The following is a 23,735-nucleotide window of genomic DNA, read 5'->3' on the forward strand; positions in this document are numbered from 1 at the left end:
AAAACTGTCAAAACGATGTCGTTTTGACATGTTTTACACCCAAAATAACGTTGTTTTCATAATTTTAAACTATTATGATTACAAAAATTATAATCCTCTAATATTGTTGCATACAAAATATTTAATAAAATTTTTAGGGTATCGAACCTCGTAACTCAAAAAAAGCAATCAAAACAAAACAAAACCAACCGAGTAGAGATATATATATATATATATATATATAAGTGGATAATCACATATACGTATATATATTGACAAAGTAGGAAGTAGAGAGAGAGAGAGAGAGAGAGAGAGTGAATGAAGTGTGAGTGAATGAAGGAATGAGTGATGTGAATTGGGAAATAGGAATTGGGAATTGAAATGGGTGACTTGTATTGCCCGGAGTGTAAGAGGGGTACGGAGGTGGTGTTCGATCACTCAGCAGGGGACACAGTGTGCTCGGAGTGTGGGCTAGTGCTGGAGTCTCACTCCATCGACGAGACCTCCGAGTGGCGTACCTTCGCCAACGAGAGCGGCGACAACGACCCCGTCCGTGTCGGCGGCCCCACCAACCCCCTCCTCGCCGACGGCGGACTCTCCACCGTCATCTCTAAGCCCAATGGTTCCACCGGCGACTTCCTCTCCTCCTCCTTGGGCCGCTGGCAGAACCGCGGTTCCAACCCCGATCGCTCCCTCATTCAAGCCTTCAAAGCCATCGCCACCATGTCCGACAGGTCATCCTTCAATTCAAATTTGTGCAATTTCTGATGAATTTTCTTTCGCTTTAATTGGACTCATGCAATCGATCTGTGAATTTTAGTCTTCGGAGATCAGGGATTTTGGCAATTAACTTTGAATAATTATCTCTCTAGTGCTCAAAAGTTACAAATTTCTGCAATTGAGCTTGACTGTTACTATGAAATTTAAGAATTCCAATTTTTGCAATTGAGAGAGGATGTGAATTTCTGCGATTGTTTCTCTTATGCATAATGTGATGAATTTTCATTCTCTAATGCTGACGCACTTGAATTCAAGTCATGCGATTGATTTGTGTCTGCAACTAAGATAAATTTTAGGGCCTGGAGCTCCGAGAATTTGAATTTCTGCAATTAAATTCGCCTAATTTTCTCTCTAGAGCTGAAAAAAGTTCTAATTGTGCAATTGAGTTGGTCTCTGTCACTATGAAATTCTCTCACTAGAGCACTATGAGTATGAATTTCTGCAATTGAGGGTTGCGCTCTCTCTCTCTCTCTCTCTTTCTCTGAAGAATTTTCTCTGTCAAGAGAGTGCTAAATGTATGATATTCTGTCACTGTTTTTCTCTCTACTCTTGAGTAATTTTCTTTCTCTAGTGCTGAGAATTCCAGTATTTTCAACTCTTTCTATGTCTCTGCAATCTTTCTAATTTCTGAGCTGGATGATTATTTATGAGTATGATTATGATTCTTTTAGTTGAAGTTTTCTGTTTGGTAAAGAAAAAAAAATGATAGATAAGTTTTATGCATGAAACTCTGTTCATGGAGCATCCATAGTGATTTCAAATTTGAATGGTTTTCTTATGCTCTACATTTACTTGATTCCTCTAGGGCACTGTTGATTAAAATGGGTTTTGAAGGATATATAATACTATATACTCAATGGAAAAATTATATGGAGTTAGGCATACATTGTGGGTAAAACAGATTGCACAACGAATCCAGCTTGGAAGGTGGAGGTGAATCATGAATTCTTGAATAATTTTCACAAGCGATGGAGTAAAACTACCAGAGTTTTATCCACATTATTCACAGTATAAAGGCAGTATAGTTTATGGGAAGAGAGAACGTATAGTTGTTGTGTCAAATACAGAACCCAAGTTCTATTTTTATATACGAGAGTTAAGAGACCTATAGGATAGATATGTTATAATATCTATCCATATCAAGAACATCTAATATTAATAATTACCATATAATATATATTGATAATTATCCTATATCAAGATTATCCCATATCTTGAATAACAGTTATAATCTGTTATATTATTTGGATCTCTCCTAACTGGGTCATGCAACCATGGACGACCCAGTTGGGTTCGGATTCTAAACCCGACCCAATTTCCAGTAGGTTTCATCTCTCTTCAATTCTTTATATTTTGTTTGTTTGGAGAGAAATTTCTTTGGAAAAATTGTTTTCTGTGGATTTTAGATTTCATATATAATACATGCACTTGTCTGAAGCTGCTTATTGAAGATACAAAACAAATTTTCACAAACAGTCAGAACAGAACATTCGAACATTCTATTGAATAGAATCTAGTTTTTAAATTAAGTTTATTTTCAGAAATTTTTTTCGAGTAACTATTTTCTATTGTAACAAATGGAACAATAAAGAAATCTACTAAATTATGGATTTTTATTTATTTATATTTTTTATATACTTATAAGGTTGACTTTATGGTGAATGAGGCCATTGCAACTATACTGATGGAATTAATTGGTTTTTCAGGTTGGGACTTGTTGCAACAATAAAGGTATGCTATGTAATTACTTGTAGTCATTTCAGTAGAATTTTAATACTGTGCTAAATATGTTTTTTTTATCATCTAACCTGTTTTTTCATAAATACCTATTAAATATTCACATTTTTCATTGTTTGGTTATTATTCTTAGTTTGTGGCCATCAATTTTTAAATGCTCATTTTCCATTGATAGGGTGATATTTCTATGCCCCTACTTTTTCATTGTATTCTAAGTTTGGACATATGTACCATGTTCCAAAATGTAAATAAAGTAAACAAGTAGAGCATATGAAGTAGGATGAGTCCTTGAAAGTTGTAATCCTATATCTGTTGGTTAGATAAAAATTTGTGTCATATATTAGGGTCCTGTGAGTCCTAGAATGAACTACAAGCTGTATAACAATATGTTGTTGAAGATGTTCTTAAGCTATTCAAAATGGAACCATAGTATATGTTTATCCCCAAAGAGGACAAAAGAAAAAAATTGCAAGTAAATTTTTCAAAAGTTAAAACAAAAAACTGCAAGTCATACACCGACTATTGGAAGTGGTTTCCATATGGAAGGTGGTGGCGGAAAGGGGTTTTCAATGGTTGAAGGTGGTTGCTACCTGTCAAAGATGATGGTCGGCCACTGGAGTTGGTGGTCAAAGGTGACTTATGGTGGGAGGTGGTGACCAAAGGAGGTCATCGACAATGGTGTTGGGAGGAGGTCGCCGGCGATAGTGGCCAAAGATGGAGGATGGCCAGATGTGGCGGCCAACGATTATAGGTGGTGGGGGGTTGGCCAAAGAGGTGGGAGAGGGAGGAAGAAATGAAAACTACTATTTTTTAGTTACAAGAATTTAGTAAATTTTATAAACTATTTATAATTTTTTGTAAATGAGTTTTTGTTTAGAGTTTTTAAAAGTTTTGTAAATATGAACAAAAAACTATATATATAAACGTTACTAAACGGACCCCAAATACTAAGTTTTTATGGAAAAATTGCAATTAACATCACATTGAAGCTTACCCTTGTAAATGATTACCTATATTGGCTTTGTTTGGGAAGTAGGCTATTTGGTTTTTTGGCTATTTTAGCCTAGCTAAAAACGTTGTGTTTGAGAAGTTGGTTGGCTTTTTTTTATAGTTGATTTGATGGTTGTGAGAGAAAAAGTGAAATAATTGCGGGTTGGATGTGACATTTTGTCTTATTGGATATTTTAGTTTATTTTGTCTTTTAGTGGGCTATTTTAGCCCAACCCTCTTCCCAAACAAGGCCATTAGTTGTTAAAGATTAATTGTAAGAAAGATTTAACTAATTTGATCAACCAAGATTGGTTTTTCAATAACTAATGATAAGAGAATATGCACTCAAAGCACATCCCATTCTGGAACAAATATGCTTAAATATGAATTTATATTTTGGATTTAATTTCTTAACAAAGTTCAACAAGCCTTAATGTGCTAATCTCATGTTAACTCAATTTTGAGGGGTAACTTCTATTAGGAACTTTCATGTCTTTAAGGTGGTAAATCGTTTGAGGTTAACATTAGCTTTATAGGTACAATCTAGTGGGATTTCTTTGTTAAACACTCTAGTAATCAGTTAAAACTAAGCTTTCAACAGGGTATATCATAGATGCCTTGCTCAATTTTATTTTGGTGGCTCATTAAGGTGAGACAAGTTGCCCTAGGGTTTTTCAAATTTGCATTGGCCATTCTTTCAAAGGTTTCCTTGATGGTCATTCTCTACCTTTGATCAGTAACCCAAAACTTGGCCATTTCCTTGTATGATCAAATGTTGATCACATTTTATTTCCAATGGTGTCTATCAAAAATGTCTTCTTTTCCCATATATCAATATTGCAATGTATTCATTGGTTATAATAATGTATTCTGTCAGACCTCAGAATATTCACATGAATTTTGGTAGCTTAATTATTATTTTCTCTACAGAATCAATTTTGACATCTATCCCTTGGGGACTAAGAACTCTTTTTTAGAGAAGTGAAAAATAATTTTCTTTATTTTTAGAGAAGTTTATATTATTGTTCTTCGTGGTTAGCTCAAGGTGGTCCAGAGTATCAACTGATAATGGCATGCTGGGTTTGTTGTGTTGGCTAATGAAAAAACAATCTATTATGTTTTCTCTTTTGGCTCACTCGACAAGATTTTAACTTGTAGGTTGCCATCTTGCATATAGATGTTATATGATAGGCCTCCTACAATGACAAACACATTTCAGTTTGATATACACGAAGGTTACAAAATCTAGCCTTTGCTCATAGCTTTTGAGGTTAGAAGGCTATGCACAAGCATCAAAGTTCAAATTTGGTCAAAAGTAAATTTTAAATGTGGAAAATGATCTTGAACAAAATAAATTTGAAAATTGTATTATGCCATACATACAGAACTAAAATTTGAGGACAAACCTGTTTTTATTCTGGGGTTGTTCCTTAACCTTTTATCACAAACTCAAGCATTACATTTTAGTGGGGACATTAGGAATTTGACCTCATGGGAGGCTCAGTTATTCACCAATTCGGTGTTAAATTGTTAATTTCCCATGTGATGCAGGGAATTGTAGGCGATGAAAACCAAACACAAAGAACAATCACAAATTTGAATAAAAGAGATACTCTTTCTTGAAATATATTAATTCTCCAAAATAATCCAATTTTCCCTAAGGCTTACAGCTCCTATTTATAGTGAAATAAAAGGCCTAATTACAATAGGAAATAAATTAAAAAGGCAATGTGATGCAGGACGATTAGGGACAGCCACAACAGTAGGCTTTGGGGCTGATTTTACACTGTTTTAGGGTGCTGTGAACAGGCTGCAGGAATTGAAGAAAGAAAGAAAGAAAAAGAAAAGAAAAAGATAGAAAGAAAGGAGGAGAAGAAGATAGGTCTAAGAATCACTCTTAGATTCGCTTCGGCATCACACCTAGGGTTTGATTGCATCACACAATCCATAAAGAAGATTCAAAGCTCTCAATTTTTTTATTAAAAATATTAACTCCATCAATTATAAGCATTACAAGGCTTTATATAGGACTAGGAGACTTCTTAAACCAACTAAATCCAAAAAAAGAAACTACTATAATATCTTAGACTTCCAAAACTAATTTCAGACCAAATAAGAAACATAAATAAAACTCAATTAAATAACTTGACTGACAAGATGACCCATGGGCGACCAATACGACCCATGTCAACAAATATAAAATTACCAAAGTACCCCTAACCTTAAAAATCCTAGAAAATATAAAAATAATAATAAAATAAGACTCTAATGATACTAGAAACGTAATTATATAAGATTTGTATCAATTTTTCTTTGACATCATGCCAATGTCCAAATATCATCGCTTATTTGAATTTAGCATTCCTTGAGCTTCTTATACTATGCATCATGCTTGCTAATCAAAGTCTAAATCAAAGAGAATATGAAATTTGCCAAAAATAGAAAGTTTTGAGTTAAGGCAAATCTTGAAAATATAATAAAAACTATACATGTTGGAAAAAAACCTAGCCTCAAACGGGTTCGTTTAGACCAAGTAATTAAAAAAACAAATATTTCCTAAAGCAACAAAATTATGCAATTGAAGCCTAAACAGTGGAATTTGACCGAAATCCATCGTACACCATGGCAAAGCAATGGGTATTGATCGTGATGTCGTTTTCCATGTCTCAATCGAGTCTCAAGCTATTCCGAGCACGTGCCATTTCACGTCTTGTAGTGCTTTTGGCCTTTGCCTTGTTTGCTTGACTTGCTGCCACCATGCAGCCGCTCTGCCACGAAACCTGGTAGCCACTAAAGGTACCCGTTTAGAGTCGGGAACCTCTTTGAACTCCAAGACTTCCTTGACAGTAGCTACCCAATTCAGGAATTCCTTCCGTGCCAAACCTCCTTGAAACTTAGGAATGTTAATCTTAAGACTGAATTCCCAGTGATAAGAGTCATGGTTGGAAACCATGGCTCTCTGGCCTCTGACCCTTCCTGGATTATCCGCGAATGGGGGGTTGGCGATATCGTCTTTCGAACCCGCGTCCTTCTCCACGGGGCAATGGTTTGGTTGATGGTTGTGAGGGTGGTCTCCAACATTCATGGCAATGGTTTGGTTGATGGTTGTGAGGGTGGTCTCCAACATTCATGGCCTCGAAACGATCCAAAAAGGCATTGAAATGATTCTCCAGACGTTGAAATCTCTCTTCCATCCAGGCCTCTCATGCTGCTTCATCTCTCTCATACACTTCGTCAACATCGGCTTGCCGGCCTCCACAACCTCTAGTAGCAACTCCTCCACGAACCATTGTGAATTTTGGAATCACTCTTTAGTTGATATGAATTGAACCATGCTTTGATACAAATTGATGCAGGGACTTCTAGGGGATGAAAACCAAACACAAAGAACAACCATGAATTTGAATAAGAGAGATACTCTCTCTTGAAATATGTTAATCCTCCAAAATAATTTGATTTGAATAATGCATATCAGAATTTAAAAATTACATATTTTATTTTATTATTTTAGTATTTAATTATAGTTATTATTTAAGGCTAAAGTATTTAGTTTTCTGTATATTTAGGTTGCCTATTTAGTTTATTTTGTTGTTTGACAAGAATTAATATTTTCCTTTTGTAGATTTTCTTGATTGGCAAGAATTATTTTTGCATAAATAAGATGTAAGTCTTTGTGACAATGCAATGTAAGTTGATATTTGATTAATAAAAAAACAAGGGTTTTCTCAATATTGTTCGTTCTTAGAGAGAGAGTATCTCTAGTTTGGATTTGTTCGTGGTTCGATCTTGTTGTTTGCTCATCTTTTCGATACGCTTCCTTGCAACTGTCAGCCAAATCCATGATTTGTGGAGGAGGATGGAGATGATGTCAAGGATGAAGACGAGAATCCGTTTGGTGCATACAAACCACAGATGAGGTGTTTAGTGGCGCATCCAATTAATGGGGGTCGGTCTTCAAACTTGACATACCAGAATTCCAGGGTTGTTTATAGCCTGAAGAAATTCTGGATTGGTTTGTTGCAATGGAAGAAGAATTCAATACAAAATCTTCATTATTGCAGTCACAAGTGGATTGGGATTCACCTTTGAAATATGATTGAGTATTTGGAGGAGGAAGAGATTGAAATTCACGAAGTTAAGAATAAATTTGGGCATTGTGAGTCTATTCTAAATCATGATCTAATGTCTAAAATTCAAATTCTACAAATCAATGATGCCAACCAAATTGAAGAAGGCTCATGTAGTGGAAACATTAAAATGCATGGGTGGAACTATGGCAATCATGTCCAGCAAAGAGGTGAATAACTCAATAATAGAATTATTTCAAATAAATTACAATACAAGGAGCTTTCGTTTTAGTTCTTTTGAAAATCAGTTTGTTGAAGACGTAAAGCAAGATTTCATAGGTTTGGATATCCATTCTTTTAGACATGGATCAAAATTATTAGAGAATATTATTCATTTAATTTTGGAGGATTCTTTGGAGTTTAGATTTGAGAAAATTAATCTGAAATACAAAGTTGATGCAGATAAATGCAAACTTCTCAAATTATTTTAGCAATGGAAACTCGAGGACGAGTTTTCTCCTAAAAATTGCATATTTTATTTTATCATTTTATTATTTTAGTATTTAATTATAATTCTTATTTAAGGCTAAAATATTTAGGTTTATTTAGGTTGCCTATTTAGTTTATTTTCTTGTTTAACAAAATTTAATATTTTCCTTTTTAAATATTCTTGACTAGCAAGAATATAATATTTTCCTTTTTAGATTTTCTTGATTAGCAAGAATTATTTTAGTATAAATAAAGATGTAAGCCTTAGGACAACACAATTTAAGTTGATATTTAATTAATAAAAAAAACGAGATTTTTCTCAATATTGTTCGTTCTTAGAGAGAGTATCTCTAGTTCAGATCTGTTCGTGGTTCGATCTTATTCTTTGCTTATCTTTCTGATACACTTTCCTCCATCACCATGTAAAAGGAAAAAAATAATTAAGGATCAACACTGATCAATGGCCTTAATGTTTACTTGAAAATTTTGATGGGGCCATCTTTCTATTTTGAGAAATTCTATTTATGTTAAAGAGTTAAGTAGATCAACAAGTTGAAATAGAGGAAAGGTTTTAACTCCCAATTTTGTGGTGGTCCAAATTTTTGGTCATTAGCAATAAAAAAATCAAATTTTGGGTTACCATAGTGATATATATATATCATCAGAAATATATATTTATTTTGATTAATTTTAAGCTCTTGAAAATCTGCATATCAACCGCCATCAGTTAGTTTGAGAATGGGCTGTAGATGGTTGTTATTTTAAGATCGTGGGGTTGTGTAATGGAGTATTACCCATTTATCTTGTTGTGGCTGTTCAATAGAGTAGTTTTTTAAATTTCTCTAATTGCAAAGTAGTGTTACCATTATGTTTTTTAGGCAACAAGGTTCAACTTACGATTTATGTCCCACTCATCGTGTGAAACCCATTTTTTTTGGTGAAGTTAGAAATTTACACCTTGAATTCCTTCTTCCTTGAAGTACCAAATGAGCACTTCAGGTTTCACGCTTTTGTTTGTCTGAAGTTAATGCCCTCTTTCTTGGTAGTAACTAGTAAGCCTGCTAGGATCCAAACAGTTGATTAACTAAAATTAAACTTGATCGTGAAGTCTGAGGCAATAAAATTTAAGAAAACAAAAAAGTTTTTTTTCCAAAGTATGCAAAATGGTGTCTGTAGTTTTTTTTAGTTTTAAAAAACTTTTCAGGTGTCTTTAAATTCTACAGTAATCAGATTTTTGAAATTTAATTACCCAATTAAAATGTGCAGAAAAAATAAAGATCAAGATCAATCACACACAGAAACAACAATATAACATGGAAAACCTAAACGGGAAAACCACATACTCAAACAATAAACTAGCATACCAAGATTAAGTACAAAGCTTACCAACTCTTAACACTAAGTTGTTCGGTTGTTTTGTAGTCCAATTCTCTATCTACGTCTGTTCTGGCTTCTCACTTCAACATCAATCTCCACTGGCTCTGTTCACCACATGATCATGATCTACCAAGCTCCTCACTCAATCAATAATCATGCAAAGGAAACTGTATGCTATCAAACTTTCAATGCAGTGGTAACTTAAACAATGAAGAATAGGTCTCAATGTATAGCAAATAACAATCTTAAATTGGCTGCATCTTGTAAGCCAACTTATTTGTCTTTTTTTAGCCCTATAACCTAAAAACCAATATTGTCATTTAGTAGACCTCAAGAATTCAAAAATGTCAATTTTACCATTAAAAAAATAAAATAAGATCCGATACATATCTGAAAAAAGGCAACTTTTTTCCATTAAAAAAAGAAGTAAAAGAGCCATAAAAAGCCAAAAACTAATGCAATATACTATGGTGGGAAAATTGGTTGTTTTGCATCAAAAAACCAATAAATTAACAAGGTTATCAAGCATGATTAAGATAAAAAATCATTATAAAAAGCCAAAAAACCAGAAGTTTGCCAAACAACATGATTTATTTTAAGCTTGGCTTTTTTGTTGGCTTATTTTTAAGCCAAAAGCTAGATTATTAGCTCCTCAGAAAGGAATCAAGGATTTTATTTTTAAGAAATTTGCTCCAGACACGCAAATCTATGCACATCAAATAGACACGTATTAGTGCCTTGACAATGGCACTTCACAAGTTTGGGTTCATTGATGGTACTATCAATCACCAAACGATCTCAAAGAACGGCAGCAATGGAAGTGATGCAATGATTTGGTAAGTTCATGGATTCTCAATTCTACAGAAGGCGAAATTCGTGCAAGTATATTGTATGCTGAAACTGCTAGAGAGATATGGCTTGATCTTAGTGATCGTTTCACCCAAACAAATGCACCAAAGATACATCAACTCAAACAATACATTGCATCTCTGAAACAGGAAGATGGATTGTTTCTACTTATTTTACAAAGATGAAGGCGCTATGGGATGAATTGAACTGACTTACAGTGGTGAAGTCCTGACTTGTGGGCGGGGAAAATTAAGTGCAACACAACTACAATGGGATCGTGCAACGGCATTTCTCCAAGGGATCCACAAATCCATTTCCAAATGCCACAATCATCTATGCTCTTGTTTGTCAAGAAAAAAAAACAACAAAAAATACATTCTTCAGCTCCTTCTGTCAATGCACTAGAAGCTGCAGGACTTTCACTTAATCCAGCAGCAGCTAATGCAAGCACCAATAATGGGACTTTCAGCCTCACCCACTCATCCAACCGATCGAATAACAACCAACGAAGTAACAGAAGGGATAATCGCTGCAACAGAAAACCAAATCTGCATTGTGATTATTGTGTCTATGATTGTTATAGGCTTGTTGGTTTTCCAAACAATTGACCACGAAACCCTCCCAAGAACCACAATTTTCTAGGGTCATCTTCCTCAAGGCCTCAACAACCTAATGAACGGGCACTGGTATCTTCACCACTTATCTTGGGAGCAATACCACAAAATCCTTGCCTTGATTCGTTCAGGTAGCATCAATTCTCAAGCCAACTTGGCAGCTACAACACTCACTGCATTAGACTCTGCTTGGATTATTGACACTGGAGCCTCCAATAACATGTACTCCTCGTTGTCACATTTCTCATCATATTGACCTTGCTCCACCCATGTTCAATTATCCTATTGAGGCTCAAAACCATCCACCAACAACTTCATCTCCACCTGAAGAAGTGAATTCTGAAATCACTGTTCATCCGTCTACCATCCATTCCCCTGGAGAATTACGTCAACCAACTTACCTTTAAGATTACTATTGTTCAACAGTCACTAATGCTGCACTACCTACTTCAAAAGCTTCTGAATAGACTGGTATCCTTTATGTTAGAATTGATGTATTATTGATTGATGTATGTTATATTGATTTCTATTACAATGATTCATGATTCCTATATATAGAAGAGGGTGAGTGTGTAGTAGGTAAGGAGTAGGTGAAGTGGAGGTGGTAGTGGTGTAGTGGGTTAGGTTTAGTGGAGTAGGTGAGGTGGTAGTGGTGTAGTGGGTTAGGTTTAGTGGAGTAGGTTTAAGTGGGTGAAGTAGGTGGAGAGTAGGTGGATTTTAACAGCCCCCCGCAAACTCAAGGGGGATAGGAACTAACCAACTTGAGTTTGGAGAGAGTAACAAAACAAGAAAATACATAAAAATAAAAGAGGATAGGTGACACTGTATGGTCGTGTCAGACCATTGGTGAAGACACTGGATGGTGGTGTCATAACGTTGTAGAGGACACTGTATGGGGGTGTCATAACGTTGTAGAGGACACTGTATGGTGGTGTCATAATGGTGTAGAGGACACTGGATGGCGGTGTCAGACCGATGTAGAAGACAGTTTATGGGGTCATGTCGGACCGTTGTAGCAGACAATGCTGTGACAATTGTTGTGACAGTTTACGGAGTCTTGCCGGACCCTTGTAGAAACTAACCGGAATCAATGTCGGGACAGTTTACAGAGTCTTGTCGGACCCATGAAGGAGCTAACCGGAATCAATGTCGGGACAGTTTACTGAGTCTTGTCGGACCCATGAAGGAACTAACCGGAATCAATGTCGGGACAGTTTGCAGAGTCTTGGCGGACCCTTAAAAAGTCGCACCCTCAAAAGGTGTGCCCAATCTTTCAAAAGGCGTGCCATCAAAAGGCGTGCCCAATCCATAAAAAGGCGTGCCATCAAAAGGCGTGCCCAATCCATAAAAAGACGTGCCATCAAAAGGCGTGCCAAGTTGTCGGCGAGCGCCGAGCGGCTCATGATGCGCGTGTCTGCCTCTTCGTCAAGGTCTTTATAAATCGAAGCGGAGGCTGAGGCTGAGGCAGAAAACCCGCTAAAAAACTCTGAAAAAAACTCTTCGTGTTGCTGAGAGAGATAGTTCCTTTTGCTGAGAGAGTGTCTCTAAGAGCTGCAAATCTTGAAACACTCTGTAATACTCGGTTGCCCAGAAAATGGCCTCTTCGTCCCGTAGTCTGCTCACTCTCTTTCCAGACCTCAATGAGTCAACAAGAGAGAGAACTGGTGCGGTGGCCAGTGAACCTCAACCAAACACCTCTGTGTTTGCTCCGTTGAACTTTCCGATGCGGTTGGTGGAGCAAAAAATGGCGGTGCAAACTGATATTGAGGCCAATCAGTATACTCTGAAGTCATGTGTGGAAACCATGACTGCGGTCACAAACTTGTCGCACCGGCTGCAGAGCAGGACAAATGAGGTGCAACAGTTAAACTCCCAGCTGGCTCTGTTCCAACGCATGTATAAGGATGCGCGAGCAGAGATAAGTGTGCTAAAGACAGAAAACAAGGAGCTGAAGCGGAAGGCCACCCTGATGTTCCGATTTGGAGGTCCGCCATATGCTGTAGTGGAGGAGCAGGGTGGAGTGATCGTGCCCAGTGGAGTGGGAAACACGGAGGCAACACCGTCAAGGGCCGTCCATGACGGAGGCAAGAAGAAAAGACCGGCGGTAGAGTAGAGAATAAAAATCCCGCCTGTGGATGTGTTTTAGGTTGTTTGTTTGTTTTTTTTTTTGGTGTAAAATGGTGATCGGGGTTGATCCCGGCAGGAAGAAATGACAAGTTTGTGAAATGAAAACGAGTTGGTTGTGAATGGATTTTAATTTTTTTTTTTTTTTGTAGTGGAATAAAAATAAAATAAAATAATAAGAGAATGGAAAAAAGGATGATGCTCACCAACTGAGTTGTAGAATATTGAGATATTGATGAAAAAGAAAGAGAGAAAAAATAAAATAAAATAAAATAAAGGTTTGTGAAAAATCATTATATATATATATTGATGAATCAGTAGATATAGGGTGAGTGAAGGATAATAGTGTGGGTAATATATTATAATAATAAAAGATATATATGCTTTGTCCCCTGAATCGGTAGATAATTGGTGAGTGGAGTGCAAAAGGTGAAGGAAGGGGTTGGAAAGTTGACAAAGTGGTGGATCCTTGAGTAGAGAGAGAGAAAAAGGGACCAGAGAGAGAGATAGTGGGTTGATTAAAAAAAGATTGTGGGATTGAAAGTGGAGTTAAAAAGCCGGGTGTGGTTGTGTGGCTGTGTTGTTGACCACTGTATAACATTGGCAGCCTTTGAATGACTATTAAGAGCTAGACAGCCTTTCAGACAATTTGCCTATCCCTGCACAGAGTATGAATAATGGTAGTACCCACCACCATTCCATCATCCGCTTTGTGTTGAGGGTGAGGGAAAATCTGGTGTTGCCTCCACAGTTATTGCAGGGGGTGAAGCAAGTGCTCATGGGACTGGAAGCCAAACTTTCTGTGTCTCGGCTCCAAACTTTCTGGATCGTTGCTGATCTCTGTGATGCGACTAGGGCCATTCGATGTGAGTTTCGAGCTAGAAGAGCCATGGAGGTTGGTTGAACTTGCAGAGAGAGAGAGAGAGGGAGTGAAGGCATGTGTAGAGGTCCGGCGGGCGGCCAAGGCGAGACTGCCGCCCGCCAGTGAAGCAGAATGACTAGGTTGTTAACCTTGCTCTGATACCATGCTATAATTGATGTATTATTGATTGATGTATGTTATATTGATTTCTATTACAATGATTCATGATTTCTATATATAGAAGAGGGTGAGTGTGTAGTAGGTAAGGAGTAGGTGAAGTGGAGGTGGTAGTGGTGTAGTGGGTTAGGTTTAGTGGAGTAGGTTTAAGTGGGTGAAGTAGGTGGAGAGTAGGTGGATTTTAACACTTTATCCCTTTGATACATTACCTATACTAACTTTTCTGGTGCTTATTGAGCCTTCATTTCTGCCATCTCCTCAAATGAAGAAAAGTCATTTTGTCAAGCAGTGAAGATACGACACTGGTGTGATGCTATGACTGCAGAACTTTCTGCCCTTGAAAGCAATAACACATGGAGCCTTAACCTTTTACCACCTAATAAGAAGTCTATGGGGTGTAAGTGGGTTTACAAAATCAAGTATCGATCTGATGGCACAATTGACAGATACAAAGCCTTTTTGTTGCCAAACCTTTTAGTTGCCAAGGGTTTCACACAAGTTGAAGGGATACATTTGCTCCCATCACTAAGCTCGTCACTATTTGAGCTTTATTATCAGTTGCTTCTGTTAAAAACTGGTCTCTCCATCAACAATGCTTTTCTCCATGGTGATTTGGATGAAGTGTACATGACTGTTCCTCCTGGATTCGCTCAACAAGGGGAGACTTGAGTTTTCCAGTTATATAAATCCCTATATTGTTTGAAACAAGCTTCTAGCCAATGGTTTGCAAAGTTTTCCCAACCTCTCCACAAAGCTGGATTCTCCCAATCAAATGTAGGTTACTCTTTGTTTACCCGGGTCAGAGGGGGATCTTCCACTTTGTCTTGGTATATGTCGATAACATAGTTGTTACTAGCAATGTCCCTTCTGCAATTCAGCAACTGAAGCATTTTCTTGCAAAGAATTTCTTCATCAAAGATTTGGGGAGGCTGAAATATTTCCTTAGCATTGAGGTTGCACGCTCTAGCCAAGGTATCTCTTTGTGCCAATGCAAATATACATTGGACATTCTTAAAGATGCAGGATTACTTGGTGCTAAACCTTCCGCTTTTCCCATGGAACATCTTCATGTAACTTTTGTTGATGGCACATCTTTATCAAACCTATTTACTTATTGTCGACCTGTGGGACGACTCATCTGCCTCTCGGTTACTAGACCTAATATTTAGTCCACATTCTAAGTCAGTTAATGCAAGTTCCTCGCACTGAATATCCGCTTTGATAAATTTTTTTTTTTTTTTTTTTGGGGGGGGGGGGGGGGTAGTACATCTCAGATGCTTTTTGCTCCCATCTTAATCAAGCGGGTATTCTCTAGCAGCTCACTTGTCCTCGTGCGCCTGAACAAAATGGGGTGGTTGAACGTTAAAATTACCATATTAGGTATGTGATTAGGTGTCTTCTTTGTGGTATGAATGTTCCCAAGTTGTACTAGTATATGATTGTTCTTACTGCTGTCTATCTGATTAACCACATCCCGAGTCGTGTCTTGCAAGGCCTTACGCTGTTTTTTAAGTCCTTAGGCCTGATAGCACTATGTTTCCTCTCCTTCCTTGTACGTTTGAGTGTACTTGTTTTATTCAGAATTGTAGTCCTACCCTCACTAAGCTAGATGACAAGGCTATCCGTTGCATTTTTCTGGGGTACTCCTCTTTATCTAAAGGGTATAGGTGTTATGATTTAGTCTCTCGGCATTTTTATCATTCTTTAGATGTTACTTTTCTTGAGGATTTGCCATTTTTTGGTTTTAACATTCCTTTGCAGGCTCCTAGTGCAGTTCCTCCATCTCTTCAGTCTCCTCCTGCTCGTCCTGTTCCCACCTTTGATATAGGCACATTCTTTACTTTGGATCATTATCTTGCTCCTCAACCTCCTCTATTTCTCCCTTCTGCACTGCCTTTGCAGGTTTACACCCGTCGCCCTCGGCTCGTACTGGCCTCCTCTTCTCCTCTCAGTTAAGGTAATTCACCTTCTCCTATTGCTCTTACTCGCTTCTCTCAGTATCCCGAAAGAGAGCGTCGCCCCATTTTCTGTTATGGTTGGCTTGGTAGTACTAATCATCCTATTTCCCAGTATCTGTCTTATGTTGGTCTTACAGGTTCTCATCACTCTTTTTTGGGCAAACTTGAGTCTGTCTCCATCCCTCGCTCTGTCTCTGAGGCCCTCCAGAATCCCAAGTGGGTAGCAGCTATGTAGGTTGAAATGGATGCGTTAGAACATAATTAGATGTGAGAGCTTGTTCCGTTGCCTCCTCCTGCCAAGACAGTTGGGTGTAAATGGGTATTCAATGTTAAGTATCTTGCTGATGGGTCAGTGGATCGCTATAAAGCTCGTTTGGTTGCCAAAGGCTACACCCAAGTCCCTGGCCAAGATTTTGATACTACATTTGCACCAGTGGTGAAGTTGACCTCTGTTTGTCTTCTTGTTTCCTTGGCTGCTGCTCATTCTTGGCCTCTTCATCAATTTTATGTCAAGAATGCTCTTCTCCATGGGGACTTTCTTGAGACTATCTATATGCATCCTCCGCTTGGTTTTCGGGCTGAGGGGGAGTATGCGGGGAAAGTGTGTCGTCTTTGCAAATCCTTGTATGGTCTGGAATATTCTTGTCGGGCTTCGTTCAGTTGGTTCAGCAAGGTTATCTTGTCTATGGGCTTCATTCAATGTCACTCTGATCATACCTGTTTCATTAGGCGGCAAGCGAATGGACGGTGCATCATTTTGCTTGTCTATGTTGATGATATTATTCTTACTGGAGATGATGCTACGGGAATTGCTCAAGTTAAAAAGGATCTTAACCATGTTTTTGACATCAAAGATCTAGGTCCTCTCAAGTACTTTCTTGGTATTGAGATTGGTCGTTCTCGCCAAGGAATTTCCTTGTCTCAAAGGAAGTATACCTTTGATCTTCTTCAAGATACCGGTATGATGGGTTGTAAACCTACCTCTATTCCTATGGATCCTAACTTGAAGCTTACTGCTGAATCTGACGAGTACCAACATTAGACCAAACTTGATATTTGATGTGACTGTTGTGAGTCAGTTTATGCACGCACCTCGTACCGCTCATCTTGATGCAATCTATTATATCTTGTGATATTTGAAGACTACTCCTGGTTTAGGGCTATACTTCTCAGCAGGCTTGCTGTCTAGGTTGTCTTGTTTCACTAATGTCGATTATTCTAGCTCCAAAATTGACTAGCACTTTACCTTTTGATTTTTGTACCTTCTATGGCAATCATCTTATATCATGGAAGAGTAAGAAACAAGCAGTTCTCTCCAGATCTTCGGCTGAGGCTGAATACCGTGCTATGGCACAGGGTACTTGTGAGATATTATGGGTCAGATCTATTCTTGCATAATTTAAGGAGAATACCTCATCTCTTTTGTTTTGTGACAATAAATCTGCAATTATGTTAGTTTTCGATTTAGTTCTTCATGAGAGGACGAAACATATCGAAATGGATATTCATTTTATTAGGAAAAAGGTTAGGACAAATGTTGTGAGTCCATCCTTTGTCTCTTCCTCTGAGCAGCTTGTGATATGTTCACCAAATCGGTTGGTCCAACCTTATTACAGTCTTCCATTGTCAAGTTGGGATTTGTGAATATCTTTGAACTAGCTTGAGGAGTGTTGGAATATGTGAATCTCATATATTGTGTAAATCCCGTATATTGTGTGATTATGAGATTTTAGGCATATTTTTATATATTTGATTTTATTGTTATTCTACCTTCCTAAATTGTAACCTCCTCAATTCAGTATATATATATACACAAGGCTCATCATACATTGTGATTAAGCCATTCTATTTATTATTTTCTTTTGATGCTGCTACTCGAGTGCTTTGTCATCTCAAAGGTACATCTGGAAAAGTACAATTGCAGCTAGGAGGTTTCGAACCTAAGATCTTGGAGGGAGCACATCCCCAGGCCCCAGGTCTTGACCACCGATTGCGTTCAAACAGGTGATACAATGGACTGGAGTTGCGACAGTAAACTGCGTTCTCATTCGAATGATGCTCTCATGCATTCAAACGCGCACATCACTAGAAATATCCAAACGAAAAGCAACTATCCGTATGTATGAGGCCCAATTACCAAGTTTATGGGTCCTAAAAGTCAAGTCTAATAGAAAATTTATCTTATAGCCCAAATCCAAACTATGGTTGAGAACACAAAACAAACCAGCCCAAATAGACTAAGCTGGATAAACCCTCTAACTGATGCTAATGCAATGCATGAGTTTTACCTTTACATGAAGAAGAGTTTGTCTGTCTGACCAAAGCTTGCAGTTGAAGTCTTTCATGAAAAATATTCACTACAGAACATGCTCAAGACTCCATCAAGATTAACTAACTACTACAGACTCAATCTTTAGAATGAAATTGCCAACACAAAATGACTAAGGGGTTAGCTAGACAATTTTCTTCACAGTCTACTTGTATATTCTGCATTCATGTTTTACCCCTTTGATTTGACTTCTGATATGATCTGTCTGTCATGAGTTTTACCTTTACTGGATGAGTTTAAACTTTTCCAAGTTGATCAGAAGGATTTACCAACTTAAAGAGGGTGATACCGTCTAGGCAGAAAACAGTACTATTGGCCAGAGAGTATTGTGTTCTAGTTTGTCTGCGTTGAACATTCTGTCTGTAATTTTCTTTATATATTTGTCCACAAACTTGTATCCATAATAAGTGTGTTTAGAAGCTTGAATGAAATTTAAACACTTCATAGCCAAGGGGTGCATATGTACACTTTATAGTAAGCGTAGACACTTATTTGGTTGGTTTGACAGATGTCATTTGCTAGAAGTTTTAAAATGATAATCACCAATAGACAAGTAGAGCTTGATGATGATATGATTTAGTGTTGCCAATTTTGACAACATGCTGAGTGGTTAATGCCAAGGATGACTCACCAAATGGAAGGAAAAGGATATGCTAAAAGCCCCAATTGAGAATAGAGTTGTATTTTGAGTCTGTGAGTCTTGGAATTATGATTTGAGTGTGAAAAATTTGTTTGGTTATGACCAAACACACAACTCAAAATTCTATTCAGAGCTCATAAAAAATTTTAAAAAAATTCTGAAAATATTTTTTATTTAAAATATAAAAATAACAGGTGCAAAAAAAAAAATAAAAATACGAACACTGTTTCGGTCAACTAGTCGGACAACCAGCCAGACAACGAGAGGGACGTTCGGGAGGATGACCGGGTAGACGTGTTTTCAAAAGTGGGTGTGGAATCAATGTTTGAAAATTGTAACCAAACACCACACTCAAACCAAGGGGTGGAATTGAGTTTTGAATGCCTTACCAAACACAGCCTTTGTGTTTGTTCAAGTTTTCAGCAGGTTAGGAAAAAAAAAAGTGGTTGATTGTGCAGGTCCCTATTCATCGAGATGTCCGGGGAATAGCAAATAGCAATTACTGACAAGAGTAATGCATTTGGTGAACCTATGACTGACAGGTTCTAGAGTAATGAAGTTTCATTTGTCTAGTTTTATTTTTATTTTTTCCTTTTCCTTTTCCTGTATTCCTTAGTCAGGATCATTAAAACTATCCCAGTACTGACCTGACTTCATTGATTTAGTGGAGTTTGTTTTGTCTGATAGATACTAATTTTTCAGTTTAAGAGTCTAAATCAGTTGAACTTTCTTCTCGCTTTCTATTTTGTGTTCCCTACATTTGTGATATGCTTATACTAAAAAACATTGAAATGATAACTGGGTGGCTATGGTCAACACATGAAAGCTCTTGCTCTATCGTCACTGAAAGCTGGGGCTCCCAACTTAAATTGGTGGTTCTTGCCAGTGTCGGTCATTTTACTATGAAGATGACCCATTATTGTTTATATATCAGCAGTTTCTTTTATGTCTTTAAGTAATTTGTGTAAGCTATTTCTAAGTTTACTTCAGCATTTTTATGTCTTAATGTTGTACGTGTATAAAGTGATAACTTCTTTGATGGATTTAATCTGCAAGTGGTTTTGGTTCTTTGTTCATTTGTTCATGAGGCCTTTAATAGGAAGTGGTCATCTTTTGCTCTTTCTATAATTTTGATGTAGGATCGAGCAAATGAGATATATAAAAAGGTAGAAGATCAAAAGCCTCTTAGAGGACGAAATCAAGATGCGATTTTGGCTGCTTGCCTCTACATTGCTTGTCGGCAAGAAGATAAACCCCGCACTGTGAAAGGTAAGCTGCAAGTTCTATAAAATTTTGATTTTTGTGTTTTAATATATTCTGGGTGCGTTTTGAGTACTGGAAGGTGTAAACTTCCAGAAATATGTTCGGTTGCCAATGGAGCCACAAAGAAGGAGATCGGCCGTGCAAAGGAGTTTATTGTCAAACAATTGGAGGTAGAGATGGGACAATCCATGGAAATGGGAACTATTCATGCTGGTGACTTCTTGGTGAGTTTGTCAATAAGTTTTCTGTTTTCTTGTCTCTGTTGCATGTGTTCGTTTCTTGGGTTTTCCTTGTGGGGATTTGTGTAGTTTAACTGTTGACTTTTGTGCTCCTTGTTTTGTAGAGACGTTTCTGTTCCCATCTTGGCATGACCAATCAAGCGGTTAAGGCTGCACAGGAAGCTGTTCAGAAATCTGAAGAGCTTGATATAAGGTAGTTGGATTTTCACTTCTACTCTCGTTGGTCAGAGAACTTTTATTCTGTTCTTTTGTGTTCTTGTTTTATTCTATTTATATTTTGTAGTTACAAGAAAGTATATTAGTCTGGGTGACTTGTAATTTTAGAGAACCAAATGGATATTTTTTTGCCAATTGTTGTGGCATGCATAAATAGTCATTTGTGTTTATTTAATATGCACCATTAACTCCTGGTTTTGTTGTTGTGTGTGTCTGTGTCCATTTATTGATGACACTCTTCGAGAAACTTGGACCCTGTGAAAATATGATCATGCATTCGTTTCCGATAGTACCTCTATAACTAAAAGGCAAACTAGAAGTCAACCATATAAATAAGGGAAAATTGCATGTTTCTGATGAAGTCTACTTGTCTCCCTCGAATACTATTCTCATTTATGTCCATTGTTCTAGTTGGTATGATTCTTTTCTCCTGGAAAAAGTCTCCACACACCTTGAAAGGATTATTAACTGATTTCTTTTGCAAGAAAATGATGAAATGGTTGGAGAATATTGCTATAAAGTAGCCATCACATGCCCATCTTTTACTCAATTTCTGAATGAGTTAGATAGATCTCTCCTTTTGAACAAATCTGACATTAACTTCTCAAATTTGCAGCATGAGTTTGTGACATAATTTCTACTGTGAATTCAGATACGTAGATGGTCTGTAACTTGATTTTATAAAAAATGTGAATGAACATTCTGTAGTTTTTATCATGTTTTCAATAATAAACGTATCTTCTCATTTCCACTCTTATTCCATTACAGGAGAAGCCCAATATCCATAGCTGCAGCTGTTATATACATCATAACTCAATTATCAGACGACAAAAAGCTTCTCAAAGGTTAGAAATATACAATACAACTCATCTTTGTAGTTTTTGCAGACATAATACGAACTCAAACGCCTTATTTGTTTGCAGATATTTCACTTGCTACGGGTGTGGCTGAAGGGACTATACGGAATTCTTACAAGGATTTGTATCCATATGCTTCAAGACTAATACCAAGCTGGTATGCAAAAGAGGAAGACATCGGGAATCTCTGCAGCCCTTGAAACCTTTTCAATTAGGCAGTTGCACCGGATTAGAGCAATCTACATGTTTAGTACTGTTGTTCCTCTAGAGATGGGGGAATTTGTTAATTATTTGTAGTATTAGTTTTTTATTTTACTTTAACTAAGTGAGAGTGACCTTCCTAGTAAAATGAATCTACTTCTAATTGTAACCAGTGTTGTCAATCCGGTACAGTCTGAGACGTACCAATTTGAGAGAAAAACGGAACAGTAGAACCACAATTCCAACTTACTGGCCTGCTCCGGCCAATCTCGTCAATTTCGGTAAATTCCGCCCATCTCAGCTTCTGTGCCAATTCTGTCCGGTACAATTAAAAGCTGGAAAGTGAATGGTGTGCCTATACATATCTATATATATATATATAGATATATTATATATGTACGTATGTATGTATGTATAGAGTGATTAGTTTTAGACAGAATTGAGAGATAGGACTTTTTTCTAATGAATAGAGAAATGAGGAAGCATTTTCTTACTAAAAATACATGAGTCTAAATGTATATTAATCATGTTTGAACATGTATGTTTTTAGTATGATTACTAGTAAGAATTTAAGTAGATATACAATTACTCATAATTATTAGGCTTTACAATAGTTACAAATATATTTATTTTTTTAACATTGAGGTAACTTTTTACTTTTTATTGTTTGATTTTTACATGCCACAAACAAATAATATAATTATATAAAAGCCACAAAAATTTAAATATACAAAAAATTAATGTGGGATTTATTTTTTAAAGCTTGATAAAACTGTGGCCTATTATATATAGTATTAAATTATAGCCATAAATCCGAAATGGTACATGAAAATGCACCGACCTACCATACCAATGAAAAAAGGTATATTGACCGTACGGGATTAACAATTTCGATTCTAACTTGACTAATGAAATTGTAGCATATAGGTATAGCACCAAGGATTAGAACAGCTTCTGTGATCATCCAAGGCTATGGTTGGGGTGATCAAGTCTAATTTACCTTATAATTTTGACATGTTGGCTCAAATTCAGAACTTGTCCTTGCACTATTCTTGTGTTCTTGTGTCTGGTACAGTAGCATTTGATGGTCTAGCAGCTACGAAGCACATATACGGATACGGTATGTGGATACGGTATGGATATATTTGGCCCATTTGATAGTATTTATAAATCAATGTGTTTAACTTGTTTGCTTAAAAAAAGCTAATTAATCTTGTTTGATTGCAATTTTAAAATTACAACTTGTCCCCCCCCCCCCAAAAAAAAAAAAAAAAAAAAATCTTTAAGCTATGAGATTTATATTTTTAGCTCACTTGAAATTCTTAAATATGTACAGGCAAAAATGTTATATTTCTTTTGTCTTAATTATAAGTTTTGAGGGCATTCTTAATATTTACACAAAAATAAATAAATAAATAAATAATTATGTAAACTTTTAGAGAAATTTAACCAAAACCTATTCAATGGACTCTTGTTTGGTAAAAAGGATAACCCAATTTATTTTGTTTCATAAATCCTTTAAGGAGAAAATACATAATTGAGTAAAGACAAAGTAAAAAATAACTTTTTCTTTTTTTTCCTTGGACAATATTGCCAGAGTAACATATTACTGTGAACCAGAGTAACATGTTATTGTCGAATAAAGTATCTATAAAAAAAAGTAACATGTTACTGTTACTGTTTACATCAATTTTGACGGTAATAAATTATTTTATTTTATTTTTTTTTAAAGAATTTCATAGTTAACATCGATTTTATTTAATAGATTTTGATGAGAGAATTCTAAAAATATTAATTTTATTAAAAATCGATATTTACATCAAAAGTTATATTATTTTAAAACTTAATATTTTGATAATAGTGGTATGTGTTTGACTTTTTAAGAAAAACGTTTTGTGCTTGGTATTTGACGAAATCCCTAATATATAGGATAAATTACAATCACTTTTCTTAAAGAACAATTCAAGAACCAAGACCAGACTATGGT

General features: G+C 36.5%; 1 protein-coding gene across 1 annotated transcript; it reads left to right on the top strand.

The window, feature by feature from the left end:
* Positions 1-214: 214 nt before the first annotated feature.
* LOC114286127 (transcription initiation factor IIB) lies at positions 215-22,034 on the top strand. Its single transcript, XM_028229201.2, has 7 exons — positions 215-713; positions 2,466-2,490; positions 20,112-20,241; positions 20,329-20,459; positions 20,579-20,667; positions 21,459-21,535; positions 21,614-22,034. The coding sequence occupies exons 1-7, from the start codon at positions 361-363 to the stop codon at positions 21,745-21,747; spliced, it is 939 nt and encodes a 312-aa protein (XP_028085002.1). The 5' UTR covers positions 215-360; the 3' UTR covers positions 21,748-22,034.
* The last annotated feature ends 1,701 nt before the right edge of the window (positions 22,035-23,735 follow it).

This window comes from Camellia sinensis, chromosome 14 (genome assembly GCF_055761805.1).
Source record: "Camellia sinensis isolate YWXY chromosome 14, ASM5576180v1, whole genome shotgun sequence".
Taxonomy (NCBI): domain Eukaryota; kingdom Viridiplantae; phylum Streptophyta; class Magnoliopsida; order Ericales; family Theaceae; genus Camellia; species Camellia sinensis.